At 37.4% G+C, this 25,774-nt stretch overlaps 1 protein-coding gene across 1 annotated transcript; it reads left to right on the top strand.

The window, feature by feature from the left end:
• The first annotated feature begins 1,509 nt into the window (after positions 1-1,509).
• On the top strand, positions 1,510-24,670 carry LOC127662664 (filamin-A-interacting protein 1). The gene is given in 7 exon segments (XM_052153957.1): positions 1,510-1,926; positions 17,534-17,792; positions 18,155-18,331; positions 19,627-19,805; positions 20,347-23,032; positions 23,567-23,694; positions 23,696-24,670. Coding segments are annotated over 6 exon segments (3,495 nt in total). The 5' UTR covers positions 1,510-1,926; positions 17,534-17,540; the 3' UTR covers positions 23,769-24,670.
• The last annotated feature ends 1,104 nt before the right edge of the window (positions 24,671-25,774 follow it).

The following is a 25,774-nucleotide window of genomic DNA, read 5'->3' as shown; positions in this document are numbered from 1 at the left end:
TATCGGTACTTGTACTCGTTCTACAAAAAAATTTAATAAAATAAAATAAAATAAAATGTATCAGGACTAATAGTATACAATAATAAAGTCTTTGATTGAACTCATATTTTGATTGAGCCATATTTCACCTACTAAATTATATATATTTAACTAAATACAAATACTTGAATAATCATATTAAAATATGCTGGCAACTGGTGGTAGTTGAGGTGAGTCCCCAGTTTTCTATAAAAGTGCTTTGTGTAGAGTTAGAAAAGAGTTATAAGTGTATAATTAATTAATTAAATCATTAAAAATATGTAAATATTTGGTGTGGTGTTTATGTTTATCAAAGCCAGTAATATTTCAGTCTTAAATGTTTAAACGTTTAACATAATATCAACATGAAAACAGAACATTATTACTCCAGCTCTGAATATCTCTTAGTCATGATCACACAAAGGCGATATCCAGGTAAGCTCAAATCATAAGATTCATCCTTGCAGAAGAGCAGAGCCGGAACAAAACTTACTTTCTTCAGCAAATTGCTTGCAATTTTAACCACAGATGTCGCTAGAGAGCACAAAGTTCCCTAGTGCAGTTTTAAATGTATTTTAAATCTTGAATTACACAAGCATTTGACATTGGCAACAAAAAGCAGAGCTCAATAATAATATATAATCAAGTTTAAAATAAACTTGAACAACAGCATTGCATTTCTCAACAGAATGCGAAAAACTCAATTTTCATGTTTCTGAGAAAAATGTGTTTGTCTGCATTCAAGCATTTATTTATCTATCACCAAAGGTTCATTTGGCAAGTAAAAAAATATGTTTAGTTAGTAGAGAGAAAAACCTTGAGAGGAGCTCGAGTCATCTGGTGGAGACCATCATCTGGCTTTACCATAAATGTACATTTGCCATTATTATTTAGTGGTGTAAGCAAAAACATGATTGATTTGTTTCCCTTTACCCCAATATTGCATTGCATGTAAACACATTTACCCTGTGTTCTTACCAGCTTATACAATGCCAGCTTACCTTTTCAAGTAAAAAGCAGAGAATATTAGTTATCATGGAAACGTGCTGGATTCTTATGATGACAATTTTATATAAGCTGGTTTTTGATAGTTATCAGTATATTACTTTGCACAAAAATGCACTAAGTGTTACTTGGAGGCAACAGTGAAGAGAACTTCTGATAGTAGAATTAAATAATATAATCTGTTATCAATTTAAAAATGTTTAGTACTCTCTAGCTCTAAGACTTCATGGTTTTTAAACTTTCATTTCTACCTTCTATATTCAAAGTTTGTCTTGCACAACTTTCCTTTTCTTGTTATTGATATTATTAAGGGCAAAACACTTGTTTAGATCTCCTGTCTTATCTCAGCTTCAGAGTTCCTGGACTGCATGTGGGTGGAGTAACTGGCTTTAACATTCACTAACGTGAGAGCTGGAAAGCTCAGCTGTCACTTCAAACAGACTCTCACACCCTAATGGCTACAACTGAGTAAGCAAGAGGTTAAATATAGCTCAGCAGTACAGTGGAGCTGTCCTGTATCACTGATAGAAGAAGCATGTGTAGTGTAGTATAGTGTAGTGCACCTTCGGCCCCCGGTGTAGAATAACGTCTTCCTCCTCTTTACTCTCTATCACTCTAGATGTGGCTCATTGGTTTTACAGCCACTCTTTCACCCGCATTTCATACAGCTTCAGTCGTTTTCTTTCACTTGTTAACCCAGGGTTTGAAGTGTGAGAGAGGGGAGCGCACACCTGGTTCTCAGTATAGATCTTCCTTGCACAGAAAAGGTTTAAGCAACACTTCTACACTTTGCATAATGGACTTACCTTGAAGGGGTGTTACTTAGAAGAAGAATTCTGGAGACTCTAACAAGGAGCATATCTCTACTTAGGGGGAATCTGTGAGGCTTCAGGACATTTGAGGGTAAGTGTATCTAAAGCTAATTATTTATTTTAAGATGAAGAATACATTCACTTACAGTGGGATCAGTTCTTTCTCTTTGGTAGTTAACATGATATGTAATGCATTGCCTTGCAGTTTGAAATGCTTTACTCTGTCTAGAATACAGGCAGTTTTTATGACCTCATAGAGTTTACATTTGAAAAATTCTACAAAATCAAAATAGCTAAAAGGTGATTGAATAATGATGAAACAATGAACAATTACATCATCTTAAATATACACTTTCTCTTACATATACTAAATAGTTTTAGATCTTTAAACGAGATATAGCATAGAACAAAGGCAGCCTGAGTAAACACAAAATACAGTTGTCAAATATATATATATATATTTTTTTTTATTGAAGAAAAAAAGCTATTCTACACCTATATCACCCATGTGAAAAACGTAACTAACCCTTAAACTTAATAGCTAATTGTGCCACCTTTAGCAGCAACAACAACCAAACGCTTACGATAACTGGAGATCAGTATTTCACAACGCTGTGCTGGAATTTTAGCCCACTCTTTTTAGCACTTCTTTAGTTCAGCAACATTGGAGGGTTTTTGAACATGAACTGCCTGTTTAAGGTCCTGCCACAGCATCTCAATCGGGTTCAAGTCAGGACTTTGTCTTGGCCACTTTAAAACTTTAATTTAGCTTTTTTTGAGCCTTTCAGAATTGGAATTAATCCTATGCTTTGGATCACTTGCTGCATAATCCTTCTGCATAATTCTACTTTAGGATTTTCTGGTAGAGAGCAGAATTCATGTTTCCCTCAATTATTGCAAGTCGCCCTGAACCTGAAGCAGCAAAGCATTCCCACACATCACACTACCACCACCATGCTTGGCCATAAGTATGATGTTCTTCTGGAATTCTGTGTTTGATTTACGCCAGATGTAACGGGACTGCTGTCTTCCAAACAGTTCCACTTTCGACTCATCAGTCCACAGAACATTCTCCCAAATGTTTGAGAATAATCAAGATGTGTTTTGGAATAATTCAGAAGAGCCTTTATGTTCTTCTAGTTTAGGAGTTATTTTCGCTTCGCCACTCTTCCATGGATGACACATTTCCCAGTGTCTTTCTGATAGTGGAGTCATGAACAGTGACCTTTATTGATGCGAGAGAGGCCTGCAGTTCCTTGGATGTTGTCCTGGAAATAATTTTGTGTACGAAAGGCATTTTGTTGTCCAGACACTGCCTTTCATGGACAAAATAGATATCTCATTCACAAAATAAGCATTTTGTCGACGAAACTCATTTTGTGACACTTTGGGCGCATTTTGTCCATAAAACTGCATTTCGTGTCATGTAGGCAAATTAATTTAATTAGTAATTTTACAATTGTTGCCCCATGAGTAGAAAATGTAATGTGATGAAGATTGCAAACACTGCATAGAAGAATTATTGCTGCTGAAATTATAATATTAGGAGTAATTGGTCAAATTTCATACTGTCTTTTGGTCGTATTTGCAGCCATGAAACTGTGCTAGATGCAGATATTGCTGTTTAGTAAAAAGTGTTGTCGCTTGTCAAGTCAATGTATTGCATTACTGAACTCTACTACTACTGTTTGGGTTGTATGCAATGTTCCCACTAATTTTGTACTTGCTGAGCAAAACCTTTCTCAATTGGATCCACCGGAGTAGAAACATCCCTTATACCAGACATGCAGGGTACGAATTACCAGGGGTCACGGGGGGGAACGAACCAGAGACCCCCCAGAAAGCTATTTTGCGAATAACCTGATTGGAGTCTTAGTTGATGCAGATCTGAGCAGATCCAATCCTGTTTGCTGTAACTCTGCCTCGGCATGTGCTTAAAGCACCATAACTCTGTGATTCTAACCCTTGCAAAACCACAACCCTATCGACAAACATTAAGGGAGAACCCCCCCAAATGTTGAGGTGTAATTTGCAGTCTGCAGACCTGTATAGCGGACACACTAAAAGTGGTTACATCATGCACTTGTTACTTTAAGGTGAAATTTCTATTTGACTTGACCCATACATTTTTTTTTTTATTTAATCTCGTAGAACAGTTCATTACTTTATTAGGCTTATAATATATAATATATAATATGAAAACAAATAGACAATAAATTTAAGCATTTACACCGATCTATTAAATATTTTTTTAGAAATATGTTTTGTGAATGAATATATTCCTAATTTTTTGAACATACAAATTCTTTTATATTCATCTAGACATCCCTGAAACAACCTTTTTCTCCCCAATTTGGAATGCCCAATTCCCAATGTGCTCGAAGTCCTCATGGTGGCGTAGTGACTTGCCTCAGTCCGGGTGGCAGAGGACATATCTCAGTTGCCTCCACGTATGAGATGTCAATTCATGCATTTTATCACGTGGCTTGTTGATTGCGCTACTGCGGAGACATAGCACGTGTGGAGACTTCATGTTATTCTCTGCTGCATCCACACACAACTCACCACATGTCCCGCCGAGAGCGAGCACAACATTATAGTGACCACAAGGAGGTTACCCCATGTGACTCTACCCTCCCTAGCAACCAGGCCAATTTGGTTGCTTAGGAGACCTGGCTTGAGTCACTCAGCATTCGAAACTCCAGGGGTGATAGTCAACATCTTAACTCGCTGAGCTACCCAGGCCAACTGAGATTTTTCAAATTGACTGAGATTTTCTCCTAACCTGGGAATTCCCTTAGTCTTAGACATCCCTGTGCTGTAAAGCATCCTTAAAACACAATATATATATATATATATATATATATATATATATATATATATATATATATATACACTCACCTAAAGGATTATTAGGAACACCTGTTCAATTTCTCATTAATGCAATTATCTAATCAACCAATCACATGGCAGTTGCTTCAATGCATTTAGGGTTGTGGTCCTGGTCAAGACAAAGAAAGGTGATTTAAGCAATTTTGAGCGTGGCATGGTTGTTGGTGCCAGACGGGCCGGTCTGAGTATTTCACAATCTGCTCAGTTACTGGGATTTTCATGCACAACCATTTCTAGGGTTTACAAAGAATGGTGTGAAAAGGGAAAAACATCCAGTATGCGGCAGTCCTGTGGGCAGAAATGCCTTGTTGATGTGGTGGTGGCGTAGTGGCTAAAGCACAGGGCTGTTAATCAGATGGTCACTGGTTCTAACCCCACAGTCCTTGAGCAAGGCACTTAACTCCAGGTTGCTCCGGGGGGATTGTCCCTGTAATAAGTGCACTGTAAGTCGCTTTGGATAAAAGCGTCTGCCAAATGCATAAATGTAAATGTAAATGTAGAGGTCAGAGAAGAATGGGCCGACTGATTCAAGCTGATAGAAGAGCAACTTTGCCTGAAATAACCACTCGTTACAACCGAGGTATGCAGCAAAGCATTTGTGAAGCCACAACACGCACAACCTTGAGGCGGATGGGCTACAACAGCAGAAGACCCCACCGGGTACCACTCATCTCCACTACAAATAGGAAAAAGAGGATACAATTTGCAAGAGCTCACCAAAATTGGACAGTTGAAGACTGGAAAAATGTTGCCTGGTCTGATGAGTCTCGATTTCTGTTGAGACATTCAGATGGTAGAGTCAGAATTTGGCATAAACAGAATGAGAACATGGATCCATCATGCCTTGTTACCACTGTGCAGGCTGGTGGTGGTGGTGTAATGGTGTGGCGGATGTTTTCTTGGCACACTTTAGGCCCCTTAGTGCCAATTGGGCATTGTTTAAATGCCACGGCCTACCTGAGCATTGTTTCTGACCATGTCCATCCCTTTATGGCCACCATGTACCCATCCTCTGATGGCTACTTCCAGCAGGATAATGCACCATGTCACAAAGCTCGAATCATTTCAAATTGGTTTCTTGAACATGACAATGAGTTCACTGTACTAAAATGGCCCCCACAGTCACCAGATCTCAACCCAATAGAGCATCTTTGGGATGTTGTGGAACGGGAGCTTCGTGCCCTGGATGTGCATCCCACAAATCTCCATCAACTGCAAGATGCTATCCTATCAATATGGGCCAACATTTCTAAAGAATGCTTTCAGCACCTTGTTGAATAAATGCCACGTAGGATTAAGGCAGTTCTGAAGGCGAAAGGGGGTCAAATACAGTATTAGTATGGTGTTCCTAATAATCCTTTAGGCGAGTGTATATACAAACATGTGTTAAATACATGAAACCATGGGTGTAATATGTTATTTAATGTTACGTAATAATAATATTTAACTTGTATTTTTTACCTTCTGTTATTGTTAGTTTTCCAGTGACTGTACACTTTATTTATTCTTCTGACTGCAGGAAAGTCTTGATTGTCATTAGCTGATACAGTTTTTTTTTGGTTATGATTCTGTTCATTAGGCTGAATCCTTGTTCACAGTCTGCACTGGAGGCCTGAAAGGTCCCACAAATGTCAAATCTAATGTCTTTCAGCTCTTCCAACTTCAGTGTCATGCTTATCATCCCTGGATAAGTGTTCAGTATGCCATGTATCAACTTCTCCTTCACATGAACTTGAAATCTCCATATTGAGCCAGGATGCAGTCATCGTCTCCCAAATGAATCTGTGCACTGTATTTCCACCAAGGGTTTTTCACAACTACAGTTCTGATTCAGGAAATCTCGCATCAAAGTGGTCGCACACATTCCAGACAGAATGACATTGATTGTTTTCAGGAACACTCTTGTCAATCATTTCTGAAGCACGGCTACTCCAAAAACGTCCTCTTCTAGGTACTGAGAGCGCATTTTCTCTATCTTGGATCTAGCGAGACAGTGTACTTTAATTGCAGACATATTGGTTCGCTGCATAGACTGGCAGAGCTTTACTAATTCTTCCATGACATGAGCAAGTACAAACATGACAAATCTGTTTTTTGTGTCAGTCAGTTTCTTTATGCAATATTTTGCAATGGTTCATCACTGTCCTGCGCTTCTTTTGTTGCAGTATTCCATGAGGACATCATAGTTTCTGATGAATGGCCTAAATGCCAGTGTATCATCTTCCAATACAGCCGCCAAATGGTTTCATCAAAGTTTCTCTTTTTTACGGATGATCTGCTGAGTAGACTGTCCTTAAAAGCTTTTCAACACCTTCAACATCACGGGTACCTTTTTCCAGGACTCATCAATCCCCAAATCTTCACTGTGGGCTACACAGTGTCTGTCTTCTGTGCAGCATACATTTGTTTTCTGCGCTGGTGTGACATCAGAAGTGCGCGGCCATGCACATGCGCAGCTTAGAGGGAACAGTGATTGTATGACAACATCAATGATAAAGCTCAAGCAGCGCTTAGCTGCTTATAAGTTATAATCCTATGAGAACACAGTGCAATGCAGTATACTATAGCAGTGGGGCTTCTGTAAATTCACAACAAATCAAATAGCTGAAGAAATAGCTATATACATTTCTATGAAATTGCAGCACAGCATTTTTCCAGTCTTTCACTGCTGTAAGGGCAGCTGACTGACAGTAAATTACAATTATATATCATAATTCAGAGGCCATTGTGGTATTTAGCACCTGGACTGTTGCTTTTGGTCAGTGGTGTGACTATTTATTGCTGTTATAACAGGTTTGAATGGTCAATGGAGGAAACATTTGCCTCCTTTTTTAGAAAATTACACAGGGAAGTTTGAAAAGGAAGCTTGGAACATTTATTTATATTGAGGTTTTTGTGACGTAGGTACTTGGAAAACTTCGGTAACTGGGTTGCTGATATTCTGGAGGGTTTTAGAATGTTTGTCACTGGTCATGTTCAGAGATGCTTGGTCCATTGACTTAGTGCGCACTCTATTTTATCACAGCCTCATACAGGTGTCAATTACGGCTGCTATTAATACTACAAACTTCAAACTTAAACTCCACCACCTTTGGAATGACCTTTTAAAGTGCTATCCAATGATGTCACGAAACCAGAGAGGCCTACATCTCTTGGTTTTGGTTTACTGATAGTGTACTCTTTTCTGCTTCCTCAGGAGTTCAAATAAGCTGAGTTACAGTAGTGTGTAACAGGTTAGAGGCATATCTGTGAATATCAGTTACATTTGTGACTTATTAACTAATCATTATTAATTCTTAAATAATTGTATTTATTTATTTATTTTTTTAGTAAACGTGTATTTGGCTCATTCTTGATGTCATTTATTTCCCCATGACTTACTTTTCAATTAACAGGAAAAATATGGTGAATTTTTACTGAAATATATTTAAATGCTTGTTTAATGAATGTTAAAATTAAAATTAATCTTTTTTATTTTGATTTGATATTCATGAGAATATCAGCCAATTTTCATGTTCCCAATTATTACTATTATATTTTAATGGGTTAAATAGAAAAGAACAACCCCCCACCCCCTTTCTACTTTGTTGTGCTATGATGTTGCCCTTTTTAAAGGGGTCATGACATGAGGAGTACATTTTTCCTTGATCTTTTGACATATAAGAATTAATAATTATACTATAAAAACATCCTCCTTACAGCGAAAAGAGGATTTGTTGAAACCAAGCTGGCAAAATGACTCTCTACTTCCTCTACATTGTGAAGTAATGTTTACATTGCGGTAAACATTGGCATCTGAACGACCTCCACAACAACACATCAATGGCTACTTTACCTCATCACTTCTGTAGCCCTGCCCAGTAGTGGCGAGCAGAGCGATGGCAAGGAGATAGCAGGTCAGTCAAAAGCAGAGAGTCAATCAGAACAGTGGGCGTTTACTGTCAATTCTTAAAGGAGAAGCAGCACCAAAACCGAGCGTTTCTGATAGAGGGTCAAAATGAGGTTGGAAAAGGATCATGTTTTACCAGTGGTGGACGAAGTACACATACCATGTACTTGAGTTAAAGTAAAGATACTCAAGGTAAAATATTACTCAAGTAAAAGTAGAAGTGCTGCCTTTAAACATTCACTTGAGTAAAAGTACAAAAGTATTTGCCTTCAAATGTACTTAAGTATCCAAGTACTATGATTTTTTATGGCCATAATGTCCTATTATAATTTGTCACAAGACTCTTGCTTAACTCCGTCTACATGAAGACTAATGTCACTCTTGGCACACCAATCTATTAATAAAATGACATTAATTAGTCAGATGTATATATATGTATGTATATAAAATTTATAAAAAAATGCTATTATATGCAAGTCATTTTAGTGTCAACATAATAAGCAATGTACATTATGCGTCAATATTTACCGATAATTGCTGCAATAATAGCTGCTGCTCTCTGCCCCACTTAAAATCATTGGCAACGAAATTTGTTTGGAACTATTGAGAGCTACACGAATCACGTGACCGCACAGCGGTGAGATCACGGTCACAACCGTCTATGTTCGCAACTCTCATATTTAACGGCTCTGGGGTGCGTTTCCCGTACAACGACGTAACTTGCTGCTCCACTACCGTAGTACGATGCACTGTTGAAGAAATCAACTTGCTAGTCATGACTGTTTCCCGAAACCGTATTGTCGCAAATTGGTTGTTCTACCACGTTGGTTAATAATGTCACACATGTGGTGGAGTAAAAACTACTTTTAATGAATCTGTTTGCGATCGAATTAATGCTAGATGTTTTGCTATAAATTACGGACATGTCATCTGAGGACTATCTCATATTTTTCTCAGTTATTTGCTTTATTTCCAGATTCAATCATAGGCTCGTTCTTACGCACTAGAGCACGCTTCACACATGCGCACTCATCAAAAACGGTGCTTTAAATCTATTGACAAACTAAAAGACATAAAGGACATTTGTATGTCTTCTAAATAAAAGATACTGATTGTACAGAATGTCATCTTGCTTATTTGGCTCAAGATAATAATTTATTAAGCCCACATGTTATAATAACAAGAAACTCTGCTTCTAACCACAGGTCGAGAGCTGTCGTTCCAACCACACAACTCTGCGATGCTGTTTGCGAATGTTCGTTGGAACGATGGTTTCGGGAAACACCGACTCGTTGAACTATGATGATAACGACGGAACTTGCGACCATAGTTGGCTAACGATGCTTTTGGGAAACGCACCCCTGGTTCACGCTTAGTAGATGCCGCCAAGGCAAGTTCAAAACAAAGCGCGCGCACTGTACTGTGATTGGTGGCTCGTTTGACCAGTTACGTTTTTATCCACTCATAAATAAAAAGGAACGACTGATTTTGAAAATGTAGTAGAGTAAAAAGTACGATATTTGACACTGAAATGTAGTGGAGTTAAAGTAAAAGTCTCCCCAAATTTAAATACTTCAGTAAAGTACAGATACGCAAAAAAGCTACTTAAGTACAGTAACGAATTACATTTACTTCGTTACTGTCCACCACTGTGTTTTACAAATATATGACTCTTATTTTATTTATTTTTTGGTGCAAAAGAATGTACTATATTATAAGTGAACCTCAAGGAACATTTGCAAATAATATAAAGGCATGACATGGTCACTTTTAGATAGAGTTATTATCATATTTGAAGGAGTGACATTCAACAGGATTGAATGATCATTGCACAAAACATGTTTTGAAAGAGAAATGTCATAGGTTATTTTTTTTCTTCAATTGTAATAAATGTTTTATTTACACCTAAAACAGAGTCATACTACCTGAATTTACTCTGTTATCTATTCAGATTATCAGTATATAAATGTTTATCTTACTGTGATGGCATTGAAGTAATTTAACATTTTAGAGATAGACCCTGGATTAGTATTGATAAATACCTCTTAGTACTTTGCAAGGCTCTAACTACATTTCATTGGGGTAATAGATTAAGATTCAGCAATTGAAAAATCCATATTGATTGACCACTAACCTGAATTTTGTAAGGGTTATTGTGGTCCTTCAATGCCTATGTTGGTTAGAGTCCTGGTACTTTCTGAAATGGGAAAATTGTATTTTTGAATGTTGAACAGTGTCCTTTTGAAATGAAATGAGGAATGTAAGCCATTAACATAGGAAATGCATTAAAACTGAGGTCTGACTTTAAACTTTTGAAATGTATGTGAATGATATGTATGTGCAGGGACTTTAAAATCAAAGTTTGGATAGGTTAAGGTCAGGTGCATGAGATTGCCTCTCCAAACACTGTTGAGCATACTTTGCCTGCAGGCAGAGTATTTTTCAGTAGTAAGACTACCAGCTGAAAAGATAACCTGTACGATAACTGCCCTGGCTGAACTTGAGTTATGGATGTCCGATATAAATAGAAACAGATGACTGTGTACAGTAAGATGAAACGGAAAATATTATTTTCACTCAAGCCTTAATAGAAACTGATCATAGATTTTACCAAAGAGAATGAAATAAAGTACTTGTCATGGTGTGTTGGCAATTTATGTTTATTGTTAAGGGGATTGTCTCTGATTACATACCAGTTAACAGACAAGTGAATTGTTATATTGCCTCTTAATGCAGTTGCAGTTGATAGACTTTGATCTTCTTACCTCTTTTTAAACACGTGTCCATTAACCCAGTACAGACTCCTTCAAAAGTTTCAGTATTTTTCCTTGTCTTTTCAAGGAGTAGGTCAAAATAGAGATATTCAGATGCAACAAAAATTTGCAGTATGGAACTAAAAATGTATTTGATTAGTCAGTGGATGGTGAATTTGCAGATTATACTCACCAGTGCAGATGTTCAGCACAGAGATCCTTGCACTGCATATTGAGAGGAAAAGTTTGGCTTGACTTGTTTCTTGTAAGGCCGGATTCACATATACTCCACGAGTTTCGTGTCTTTTATTTAGAAAAATTAGTCCTGTTCATGTCTTCAGGTCCTTTATTCTGAAAATCTAGTTCCCCTAGTCATGTGGTGTCCTGTTTTTCTCTCCATTTTCATGTGTCTGGTTTTCATTGGTTTATTGTTTAATTATCTTGTTTAGAGTTCTGTTTTATCATTGGTTTATGTTCCCCCATGTCATGTATTTAAGCCCTCATGTTTGCCATTGTCCTTTGTCGAGTATTGTGAATGTAACTGTTGTTTTGGTCAAGTCAAGTCAAGTCAAGTCAAGTCAAGTCAAGTCAAAGTTAAGTTTTGTTTATGTCAAATCTTTAGTCAAGTCTAGTCATATTTATTTTGTTTTGAGTCATGTTTAATATTAAGTTTATTGGATTCAATGTTTGAAAAATAAAACTACACTTGGGTTTATCACATCATCTTCGTCTACCTGTCACTACCTGTGTCCAGAATCATTACAACATTACAATTTATAGGTCAGCATACAAACAAACACAAAATAACTAAAAACTGTAGGACATTTGCTTGTTTACAATATTAACCAATCATGACTAAGTACGCTGAAGAACATAAACAAGTGCATGTGACTGTCTTCCGCTGTCATTGAAGCAACAACTTACCTCATTCAGACTTGCAAGGCCACAACACTGGAACACTGGTTGAGAATTATGATATGATGTTCAACCCTCAGCATTTATTATACTAAAATAAGGATTTATAAGCAAGGAAAATGTAACCAAATGTAACGGTTGTTTTAGGGTTTACCGTGTTATATCTTCATGGGAATGAAGTTGTAAAATTGGACATAAATTACACAGAAAATGTTAGTAAGCTATTTAAATACACACAAATCCTGTTAACACACATGTTGTTTACATCTTGTGGCTATACTTTTGAAACAGTGAGTATTTTAATGTTTACAGTCTGGCCCCCATTCACTTCCATAGTAAGAGCCTCACTGTAACCCAGATTTTAGCTTTTTTTAAAGAAAAGGAGGGATGAGTTGAAATACATTTTTGAGGTAATCAACATTATGCCAGAAATGCTGTCGATTAAGCTTAACTTGAATGGAAACGGAATATTCCTTCAAGATTGGATGTGGATTCTTTTTCAATGGATTTCATTTTTGTGTCTCTTTAAAGACTTTATCCCACCTGGATGCCTAACTTCTCTATAGACTTCTCTATTGGCTGAGCTCTCAAACAGGCTGGTCCAGATAACAAATGGCCAGTCATTGAAACGGTGATGTACGTGATTGACAGCATTTCAAATTAAAACACAATTGCTGTCGTTCAGTAGTTGCAGAGTAATTGGCAGTGCAGAAGTTGGTCGCAGTTTATTTGGCAATTAATTTAGTGATTATAAATCTTCTCTTTTACCACTGGCATACAGTATGTATATGTTGTAAATAAAACTGTAAATATAAGGTTCTGTATTTTTGGTATTTTATTTTTGTTTACTAATTAATATTTGTTTTTGAGTTGGCAACATAGCTACTTTTGGGGGCATAATGGCAGACACTGCTAATGTTGTTGACTAAAGTTTTGAGAAATGATGTAATATTCATACCTATATGCAGAGAAAAAACTAGGAGAGCAGCCTAACAAGACCAACAAAACCTTCATCTAAAAAACTGAGAATAATTAAATAAATAATAATAAGAGTATTAAAAATGAAAAAGATGTGAGTAAACTTTTTTTGACTGACATCTGTGTTCCCCTCTTTTATAAAGCACCAGCCACCGCAGGAGTTAGATTATACCATGCATGTGTGCAGACACCAGTCTTGCCAGAGCCACAATCGCAAATGGCATGACTCTCTCAGCCCTTATTTAGACACATTGGGCCCATCGTGTGATAGGACCACTAAAACCTTTCATTTCTTTAGTGGCAGCACAGGAATGTGGACTTTGGACAGCTGCTGGTACCAGCTGGTTATCTTCAAGAGCTGACCTTAGAGACTAGATTAGGTCCCCATAGCACTGCCAGCTCAGAAAAATCAGGATACTTTTGATGAACAGGTGTCACTTTAGAATATTTAGATTTAGAGTTAAAACTACTTTGCCTTTCTCCTGAATGACAAAGTGGAGAGATCTGTAATTGGCAGCAGAGCTAAGCTCAAACACTAATTGAAATGCCATAAATCTTAGGAATGAGCATTGATTACAATTTTTGCCAAGTAACTGCAATTGCCCAGCCCTGCATGTGTGAAAACACCCAAGGCAGTTACTACAAATGGCCAAAACAACTGTCAGACATGTTTTAAGAATAACTCTTTACTATGCATGCTGACATCTCTCAAAGGCATGACATCAAAATATTGGTTCATCTATTTACGTGCTGCTCAGCACATTCTCTGAGGATCTCAGGAGGTGTGGCAGGAGACTCTAATGATGTGACTGACAGCTGGAACTGGTCAATGGTTTGGCTCTTAAAGTGATAGTTCAGCCAAAAAGGAAAATTATGACATCATTCACACACCCTTATATTGTTCCAAATCTGTTTGACTTCCTCTCTTACATTGAACACAAAAGGCAGAATAATAGCCTCAGACACCATTCGATTTCAATGTAAATAAAACAATATTATTTGATCAAACTAATTAAAGATGGCAGCAGGTTTTATCATTTCACATTTATAAATTAATGAAAGGCTGATGTATCTTCCTTGTCTTTTCTATCTACTCGCCTGTGTGAATACAAATCCATCCTTCATTGACTCGAATATTTAAATGAGCCTGTTGCTCAGTCTTGTTTTAGGATTCTTCAATTTTGCCTTTTTTTGAACAGAAGCAATTGACATGTCATTTGAATATTCATTTTGATTGCATCATTTACTAATGAGAAGAGCCTTTATGCTGTTGTCCACCTCTGGCATTCATGCAGTGATCAAAACTAGGGATGTGCACAGATAGTCGACATTCGGTTAACCGTTCGACGCACCACTATTCGAATACCAAAATCACTATTTGGTTATTCTACACATGCAATAGCATTCTTGAATTGACCCGAACTCAACAAGTTGCAATAAACCGTCAGGTTTTCTGGGCAGGATGCAGTCTGTTTTTTAGGTGTAAGGTGAGATAGGGGCTGTTCAGACATGCTTTTATGTGTGTCTGCTCAGTTTTTCTATATACTGTTAATGCGCTGGATAGACGTTTTTGACTGTTGTAAAGAATATCGCAGTTTTTTCTTTCAGCACCATGCGAAGGATAACCGCATTTTTATGAACGCATTTCTAAACACCTGCATTGTGTTTCATTTGTTGTATTGTGTTGTGCTGCGTTCTGAAGAAGTTGAGATTCACGGTTGTTTTTCACCAAGCAAAGTTTCAGTGCTTCATAAATGGTAACAACATAATGCAACAATCCCTAACCTAAAACTTTATCCTAAACCTAACTAATAATGTTTTAAAATATAAATGAAAGGTTAAAAAAAGCCAACTGAGTCTAAAGTTCAACGCTCAGTGAGGTGAGCTACTGTGCAAACAAATCATGTTGGAATAAGTGTATGTACCTACATACAGTATATACACTTATTCCAACATGATAATACAAGTGTTAAAATGTATAGTTTTTCAAATGATGCATTAGAGTAAAAGTGTGTTGATATCATAATGTAGCAGGGTCTGATTAATAGAGAGAACAATAAGTATTTAGAAAGACATAATCAGCCATTGAAGTCATGATTTGAGTGAAAGGGAATAAAACACAGTAGTGCCTCTAGTGTTGATTTCACCTGGAAACTGCTGGGAATTGTACCCGGAGACATGCCAATACTTGTGTTTGCTGCCTCACGGAAATGTGAAACTTCCTGGGCAGAGCAGATGTACAGGCACTGACCATTTCATTATTTTTGTTTGCCTTTAATGTGAGATTTTATCATTTGAAGGTCTATGTATCGTGCTATTAAGGCTCATATAGCTCACTGTGCACTTTATTTGTGGACACAGCATTAAAAGTCATTGTAAATGCATCTTTTTGTGATATATGCTGTGTCAGATATGGCTTCTGCGCCACCTTTACTGAGTGAAGATTGCTTAAACTCAGGTTGATGGGGCTTGAGTTTGCCAGAAATGCTGCACAGACATTTCAAGTTAAAATGTTTAATACAAGGACTCAGAAAATATTACACTAAACAAATAGAATATGGCTATCAGACAGGACACACACTCAATATTTTCACATGCAAATGAGCTTGCTATTTGCCGCAAATGTTTGCCAGAAGTTTGTAGCTCTTCATCTGTAGTTGTGAACCTGCAGCAAACATTTGGCAATGATGAAGATTTTGCCGTAAAGCTTATTTGATGAGATGTTGAGCCTTTCTTAATGAAACACGGGCCCAGTGTGAAAAACAACCTGTTGTTTGCACATAAGCATGAAAAGCTGGCTTTAAACCAATATTCTTTTAATTTGAATTGAATTTCTTCAGAACACACGAAAAGCAAGCAGTAAATTGAATCTTATTAAAAATAGACATTTGTGTACATTTTCTAGTGGCAGCTATCGTGGCAGCAGTTATTCATCAAATGATGGGAGAAAAAAGAATGTTACGTAATCCAAACAGCCAATTCAGGTCCCTGCATGACACTGTGGTAGTCTTCTTCATCCTCCACAACCTAGCACTTAGAACCGATCTGTAAAATCAAGAATTGTGCCGTGTAAATTGCGTTCAGCAGAGATTTTGTGGGTGCATTTGCGCTTTTATTTGATTTGCATAGTTTATTTTGTGAATTGGGCACTAAAAGTGCACAGACTGCATATTACATTTCTAGTGATTCCCCCTGAAAGATTTTTTTACATGCATAGGGGAAGCAATCAAAGAAAACAATGCTTAAAAATTTCAGACACGTAGCGAAACATGTTAATTAAACGTGCATATAACTCGTTAAATGCAAATACAGAGCAAAGAATAAAGCAGTCTTAATCAGAATTTTAAATGGTTTCACTGAACTAACATGATCTGTTTTCATTTAGTTTAAATGCCTTATATAGTAACAGTTTTCCCTTTGTTTCTGTTTAGCCTAAACTTACACTTACATCTTTGGTGTGTTTGTGGCATCATTTAGCTTGCCATAAGTTTGAATCTGTGTTTGAATCGGTGAGCTCTGCAGTGTTAGCTATGCAGGGTTAGCAGGCTAATCGGTAAATATGCTAACTGAACGCAGCCCTTACAATAATGAATAGTTCTGGCAATCTTGCTGCATTTTTGCAGCAAATTTGCCACTCATTGTTTTCACATGCAAATGAGCTTTGCAGCCAACACTTCATTGTTGCCATAGGTTTGCTGCAGGTTCACAACTACCGGTGACTAACTTCTGGCAAACTATTTCGGTGAATCGCAAGCTAATTTGTATATTAAATAATGAGTGGGAAATGTGTGCCAAGTTTCTACTAGCAACTCTAGATGTTTTGTAAGGGAAAAAATGTAATAATTTGACCAATTGTTGTTTGGTTATATCATGTGATATGTAATATCTAATTTCAAAGACCCTAACTGAATATTGCAATATTGTGGAATGTTTTAACAATTAAACTCAGCAATTTGTATGTCACTGCATGTAAATGTCAGACATACAGATGTTCCATGGAGTTTTCTGCATGTTTTTAATACTTTTAAGAATGGATTTATATTGGGAGTCTGTGAAAATGGTAAAACATTAAAAGGAAATTGACAAATACTAAAAATGAATCGGGTTTAATGAGAATTTCATATAACGAAAAGGTAAAAAGTTGAAATGTGTTTCTTTCAATAAAAATCAACCCCTAGGACGGTTGTATGAAGAAATACCGAAATACAGGATCAACCGCAGACATTTTATAAACTATTTCATTTTTTTCTTCTTCTTCCTTTCTATCACAGGGGGAGAATGAGGTCCACAGGCAATACAGTGGACAGCCCAGCTAATGAAGAACTGGTCGTCACACAAACTTCACATAACATCAAAGAGGAAGAGGAGGGGAAAATACAAGATAGGGTTAAACAAACAAATGATGAAGAAAAGATTGGGCCAAATAATGATGATAAAGCAACACAGAATGATGACCAAATGTTTGTCATGAAAGATCTGTCCAAAAATGACCTTCTGAAACTGCTTGGGATCATGGAAGGAGAGATTCAGGTTGAACATTTTGTAAAGCCTGAAAATCTGTTGAAAATGTCTTTAGAAGTACAATGTTTGTTTTATTGTCCTGTGTCATGTTCCAAAAAGTCACACATTTTCAGTGTTCCACTTCGAAGTAGTTTAGAGTTGGCCTGTTCCTCCTGTTGTTAGTGTGTCTGGTGCCATCTGGTGCATATTCAAAATAATAAAACTTTGTTTTTATGTTTGAGATGTATTACCACACCAGAATTGATCAGGATAAAATTATATGATTATAATGATAAACCAATTGCTTAGATAGCATTTCTTCTGTATAAAATATTCTTTAATTTGAAGGTTAGTTGCACTTATCAGTAATGACTATTTTGCTTTTGACCCAGGCACAAGAAGATGTGATCCGTCTGTTGAGGTCTGCACTGCTGAGTCGACCAGTGGAGCTAGAGACTCGTTATGGCTCAGCAAGGCCCACAAGACCCCTGCAGGCCCTGCTGGGAGACGGCATGCTCAACAAGAACCACACAGACCATGACAATGTGTATGAGAAGCCTATGGCAGAGGTATCAAACCAAGTGTCATCTGTAAACAAATGACACTTGAGCTTTTCTCAAGACTAACTTCACCTTTCCAAGTGCCATTTTTGCTATGACATTAAACCATTAGGTGTCTAGGTAATCACTCAGGAAATCACTGGTTCATCACATTACATTTGGAAATGTTCAACAATAATTTTTTTTCTAATATTTAAATCCTATGTGATAGGGACCAGAGTGGTCATGAAGAGAATCACACATGGAAGCAGAAATTACATTCCAAAAAGGTGTTTATTTTGTCCATGAGGTGAAAATGTGCAAACAGTGTTAAGAGCAAATAAAAACAAGGTCATTTAAAAAAAAAAAAAGCCTAAAACCTAAAACGGTTGGGTACTAAAGCAGTACCAAATTCCCTCCCTCAACAATGGAGGGCAGAGTCCTTAATACTGAAGCAGTGCAAACAACCTTGTTTCTCCATGCCTCATCGGGGGGCGGCTGTGGCTCAGGTGGTAGAGCGAGTTGTCCACTAATCAACACATGCCAAAGTGTCCTTGGGCAAGACACTGAAGCCCAAGTTGCTCCCAATGGCAGAGTCCTTAATACTACTGCAGCTCTGTGTGTGAATGAGATGCAGTGTAAAGCGCTTTGAATACTGTTAAGGTCAAAAAGGTGCTATATAAGTGCAGACCATTGACCATCCATGTGCTCCAAAAACAAGCAATTCATCAGCCACTTTGTATAGCACCTCTAGTGGTGGCAGGCCTATACACATTTTCCCACCTCTGCAAATTGGAACATAACATGTATTTGAAATAAAATTAACTCTCACCTCCCCATTCTTAAAAAAAAAAAGAAATAACTCAAATAAAGAACGAGAGTTAAAATAAGAGTTAAAAAGTTAATCAAATGCAATACATAGGACTGATAAACAATATTTGCACATTAAAACACATTAAAGACCTAAAATGAAAACCCAAAATTAATTTAAACAATATATAAGTCCTTTAAACACTGTAAATGTATGTGATGTTAGACTGCTCCACAGGCTCACCATCACAACCTAACAAATTATTGTGGAATGTTTTGCTGGAAAAGTGTGCTTGTGCTATATTTCTTTAAAATAAATTACATTTGATTTAATAATTTGTCATCTAATTTAATGACATTCAAATATTTTTTAAAGGTGGAATAATTGTAAAAATACTTCTGGGTCCTATGTTGGCATAACTTCTAAAAATTAGTGTGTATATGCATTTAAAAAAGTGTTGGTCCTTTCCTCTGTCAAATTTGCAATTGTGTTATTTATTATCTTTGTGTCTCAGCTGGACAGATTACAGGATAAACACAGAGAGTCATACCGCCACATGCTGGAACAACTGCTGCTGGCAGAGAAAAGCCACCGACACACCATCCATGAGCTAGACACTGAGAAACGTAAACACGTGGACTATATGAACAAGAGTGATGATTTCACCAACCTACTGGAGCAGGAACGAGAGAGGTGAGGGAGGAGGGTTATGGAAGGCAAGAGTTCCATGTAATGTACAATAAATAATTTATCAAGATTTTATATTATATAATGAAAATGCAAGTGTTGCTTGTGCATGCAAAACTTGCCACTATGATGCCACGGAGTTGTCAGTGGTTGCCAGTGCATTGTTATGCAGTGACAAAGGCATTCTGAGTGGTTTTATTGCTATGCGGTCACAAGGGTGTTATGGGTTGTTGCTTACTGGCCCAAGTCAAAAGAGCCCACCCCAGGTGTTTATAATATTCTTGTCTCTCTAGATATAGTCTGAGAACCACCTTCAAGTCTAGGGGATTTTTTAACCTGTTTTATCATCTGCCAGACAAAAATTGTATGTCTGAGGTTTTAAAAAAAGTAATAGTACACCTCTCCTCAACAAGCCAAATTATTTGAGGTATCATTCATGTCCATAGAACAAATGGTACACAAAACTGTTTTCCAATTCTAACCATAGCAAGCATGGAAGTATAAGATACACAACATTCTGTCATGTTTGTTCTTTCTTCTTCAATAGGTTAAAGATATTGCTAAAACAAGAGAAAGCATACCAAATGCGAAAGGAAAAAGAATTTACTAAGCGCATGCATAGAACCTCTGGAGAGCTGGTTAAGTTGAAGTCATTTGCACTGATGATGGTTGATGAGCGAGAACTCCACTTAGAAAAGATTGACAAACTGAGCAACAAAATACAGGATCTTCTTCAAAAACTCCAGGAAAAAGAGCAGAAACTCAGTGAGTCAGAGAGAAAAGCAAAGGAGGACAGCCAGAAGATCCTGGATCTTGCAGTTGAGTTGGAGGTAAGATCTTCTAGGTTTGCAAAAGAGCAAGAAGCGATGGCTGCAAAACTGTCCAGTCAGGAATGTCAACATAAACAACTGTCCCAGAAACAGATGGAATTGTCATGCAGACTCCATGAGTTAAAGGAGATAAATGAAGTTCTTCAGAAATCAGCAGTGGATCTCCAGGAGTTGAGAGACAAGATTAGTAAGGGCGAGTGTGGCAACTCAAATCTGATGGCAGAACTTGAGACTTTACGTAAGAGAATTCTGGAAATGGAAGGCAAGGACGAAGAGATCACCAAAACTGTGAACAAGTGCAATGAGTTGAAGAAGAAGCTTCATACTGAGGAGACTCACAATAAGGAGCTGAGGCTGGAAGTGGAAAAACTGCAACAGAACATTACACAATTGGAAAAACAAGATATGACCTTTAGTATAGGCAGGGCAGAATATGCCCAGTTGCAGGCAGCTTTGGAGAATGAAAAAAGCCTGTCAAAAGACTTGACTGATGAACTAGTGATGGTTAAAATCCGTATGAAAGAGCTAGAGTCATCTGAGCTAAAACTGGAAAAGGATGAACTGGATTTAAAAGAGGATCTAATGAAACTCAAATCAGTCACTGTAATAATGGTTAATGAGCACAATAACATGGCAGACAGAATTAGGTCAGAGGAAAAGAAGAAAGAGGAACTGAACAAACTGTATAAGGCAGAGCAGGAGAAAGTTATGGAAGTTACTGAGAGGCTGATAGAGGAGAGCAGGAAACGTCTGAAACTAAAATCAGAGATGGAGTTGAAGATATCTGCCCTCGTCAAGGAGAAAGATGAGATGAAAGGAAAGTTTACCAATGCAGAAGAGAAGTATAATGATCTGAGCTACATGGATGGCAAGATAGAGCACAGTACTAATGGAATGAAAGAAGCATATACACAAGATGAAAATAAAGTTAAGGAGCTGACTTTGGAGGTTGAAAGGTTGAAAAACCATCTCCAGCAGTTTGAAGTTCTTGAGGGTGACCTGAACAAATCAGAGGACAAGTTTGAGCAAGAAAGGGCTAATTTTCTCTCACAGCAAGTGAAGGAAATAAGAGGTCAAATTGCATTAAATAAGGCTATAGAGCGAGGTGAGGCAGGTAGTCAGGAGGCTGAACTACGAAATCGCTTCTTGATGGAGGAGGCTAAATCTAGAGACCTTCAAGCAGATGTGCAAGCCCTGAAGGAGAAAATTCATGAACTCATGAACAAAGAAGACAAGCTTTCCCAGCTACAGGTGGATCACACCATGCTTCAACAGAGGTTCCTGGAAGAGGAGGACAAGAAAAAGAACATAGCCAATGAAGTTCTAAACCTCACCAAAGAACTTGAGGTCACCAAGCGATACAGCCGCACCCTGCGGCCATGTACCAACAGAATCCAAATGATGGATGTACCAATGATATCAACTGGAGTACAGACTGATTTGACTGAAAACAGGATTGCTGACAATGACACTACTGCTGCATTCATCAAGAAATCTGTTCAAGAGGAGAATCGTATAATGAGTAGACTTCATCAAAGGAGTTTAAAGAAGTCAGCACAGAGACAGACAGCGCAAGAACTCTATCCGCCAGTCAGTGACTTGACTGTAAAGAAGTCCTGGATTCCTTGGATGAAGAAGAAAGACAACAGTGTTTCTGAAATGTCTTTGGATTCCAGTGGGGAAGCCATACCTACTGAAGTAAACTTGTCCCAAAAGCATGGCCAGCCTTTGCACAATCAAAGTATCTCAGATATTCAGACCAGTGAAACAAACTTACAGATCAGCAGTTCCTCTTCTGAGGACTTGATTAAAAAGAGAGATTCTGCCACACTCTCACAAGACGTTCAGAAGCCTCTGCTGACCATCATGCCTGCAAATGAAAGAACCAAATTGCCAAAGAAACCACAGAGAGCTAGATCCCCAATGACCATTGCAACCATCTCAAGACTTAAAAGTCCAGATATCATGAGGTCTCCTTCTTTGGACAGACCTTTATCACCTGTATCCATTGCATTCAATGGCATGTCTGCATTGTCTCCAGACAGCTCCCCAGAGCCTGTGGACATGATAACAGGCAGAGCTGTCTTCAAGGTAACTCCTGAGAAACGAATGGTCCCCACGCCAATCAAGAAATGCAACTCACCTGCTAATATCATCACCACAGAAGACAATAAGTTTCACATTCACTTAGGCTCAAAGTTAAGGAAGCCCACTGAAAATCATGGCTCAGTCGTCATGGCCCAATGTACTCCTGCATCATCTGAGAGTAAGGAAGCTTCTACTGGAACTGTGCTACGCTCACCACACAGTGTTACTGTTACCAAATCCACAGCCAGCAAAGTGACGAACAGCATCACCGTCATGCAGGTCACTAAAGCACCAGCCAGACCTACACTCTCAGTGGTGAGTGTCTCATTTAAACCATGTACGAATAAGATAAAATAACAAGCCAAAAGAGGCCATATGTTACAGTGATTTTACCATGGCTAATAGAGTCTTCAGAATGTAAAACAGAATCTTTAAGGGGTGTTGTTAAACATGATAGATGAAAAACGTGTTGTGTGCTACTGTGGCGATAACAAAACTTAGTACTCAAAGAGGTGATAGACTTACCTTCAAATGTCTGTACCATTAAACTGGATTTGTTATTATTCATGTAGATAGCTAAAAACAAGATCTATGAATAAGATATAGCATGCTCTGCAAGATTATCGTCAAACTTTTGCTCTGTAATGATATTTGTTGATCTAAAAGAAATAACTGGTCCCTTGTGCCAATGTCTTAGATACAGTATGTGCATGTATTGTATTGTATGCATCATATTCTGAAATATCAGTGAAATCAGTGAGGTTAGTGAAGGAAAATGCTTCAACACATCTTCTTAATGTATGTGTGTGGTAATGATACATTAATTTTCTCTCTGTTACTCAACAGCAGCCCGTTCCGGATGTCCCATCTGTGAGATCAGGGCTCACTCGTATTCCCATGTCTCGAGGCATGAAAACTGGAAAAGCAGTGCTGGGAGCTCTTGGCACCACAGGTGTTAAAATGGAAACAAATGCAGACCCAGGGCATGCACACTGAGCTGAAAAAGTCAACTCTCAGCAATGGAGCTTTTCAGGGTGGAGGGAAGGGATGAAAGGACAGAGCAAATAACACAAAATTTACATTTAAATCTACTGCCAAAGAAAAGAAATAGTCTTTGATTGCCAGTTTCTGCAAATGTTATGTAATGTGCAGATGAGGATTTTTCTAGGCCTTCCAGCCAGTGGAGGAATCATGCCAAATTTGTTGCCTTTACAGCAGGAACATGTCAGTCAGTTGCAACCAAGAGGTTAGGGTTTGGCTGGTTATCATGAGCAGTTAGCCCCTAGATGGCGTGACTACATGATTATGCTGGCAAAAAGCCTGCTTCTTCATTGACAGCTATGCAAGTTTAGCTGTGTATTCTTATTCTTTCTTTTTTATTTTTGCAAACAACAAATCAGTCCATTTTTTAAAAGGGCTCTTAAAAGCATGACATGGACTTATATTTCTCACTGTCTGCTGCATTTAACATCACAGGATTGTTACTACTAGCGAAGGGCTTGGGACTATGGGCATCCTTGTAATGCCATCAGCCAATCAACATTGTCAGAACTTCATTTTCCTGCAGGTCCAAAGTGATTACTCACTTGGAATTTATGGCTCTGGTGATTGGATCAATAATACAAATCTGCATATTTTAAAACTGCATACCAACAATTTACAACAGTTTTTTCTCAAATTAAAAAGTAAATTTACAACACATACTGTAGGCTACCTTTTAAATTAGTATTGTAATAGTGTATATTATGATTTATAACTGTATAATTTTAGCATTAGATCTCTAGAATGTAGATATCAGACATCAGACCAAGCATTTGTGAAATTCTGTTGTTAATTGATAAGTCTCACTGATAAGTTTTGTATGTGTTTTTAAAACTGATTACTGATGCCAAGCATGACTTTTATATTGTTTTTAATACAGTAAAAGGTTCTACTTACCAGATTTGTCATATTTTTTTTAGGCAACATACACAAACTGATATGAAACACTTTCAATAAAAAATAAGTACATTCTTGAAAGCAGCTAATAAGCTTTGATGTGCACATTTAAACACAAGTACTGCTGTAAAACACTACACACACAAATAATAAAATTTCTTAAAAGAGAATGAAAGATTTATAATACAAATTATGATAACGCTGTATAAAAATCATATAAATTATAAAAAAAAATGCTGTGTAACAAATGAAAAGCAGAAGAGAACAGAAAGGAAAATGTGCAAGTTTATTCAGAATATGCATGCTTTTATCAAAAGCGTCTTACAAAATGAAGGATACAACACAAGCGTTTCATCTTAAAGAGACAGTAACACGAAAAGTGCAGCATTACAAAGTTCAAATAGTATTAGAAAAGTCCAAGCCAGGACTGAGCTTAGAGAGCAAAAATATAATTTTTTTAATTATGATTATTATTTATTTATTTTATTAAGAGTGTTGGAAAGTCTATTCCTTTAATTGCACTTACATACTTCACCACTAGAGGGAACATGTCATTCACACTACTGATTAATATACACCTTTCACTTTAAAACAGTGTGCTTAATACATCGCACAAGCTGGGTTACTGTGAGCATATAATCTATAAAGCTGTGTGCGTTCGTGAAGAAAAAAACACACAAACACATCTACACACTCATACCTTTTTCACCACTATACATTATAACCAAATTGCTCACCGTTGTGACTTGTATCCATGTACCCAGCATTTCATTAAAGATTTGTGGATATAACTCTCCAAGCCCTTACTCTCTTACCGGCAGGGGCGGATCTAGAAAAATATTTATGGGGTGGCGAGAGGGGGGCAGGAATTTTTGAGGGGTGGCAACATATGGCAGACTTATATATACTTAATTTAATCAAGTTTATCACAGTTTGATGAGAAATAGTTTGTACACACTACAAAAGGGCACAGGCTGCCATTTACAAACTCATACAGACACATTTAATCTCATGCAATCAATGTCTTGCATTTGAGGTTTCATGTGAAACAGTTCATATTAGGAATAAGTGACCATACAATGTGATCTCACTTAATAGGAGATAGAAGTATGATTGAAG

This window comes from Xyrauchen texanus, chromosome 22, assembly GCF_025860055.1.
Source record: "Xyrauchen texanus isolate HMW12.3.18 chromosome 22, RBS_HiC_50CHRs, whole genome shotgun sequence".
Lineage (NCBI taxonomy): Eukaryota > Metazoa > Chordata > Actinopteri > Cypriniformes > Catostomidae > Xyrauchen > Xyrauchen texanus.
The sequence above is the reverse complement of the archived record's forward strand: the minus strand, read 5'-3'. Positions and strand labels throughout refer to the sequence as shown.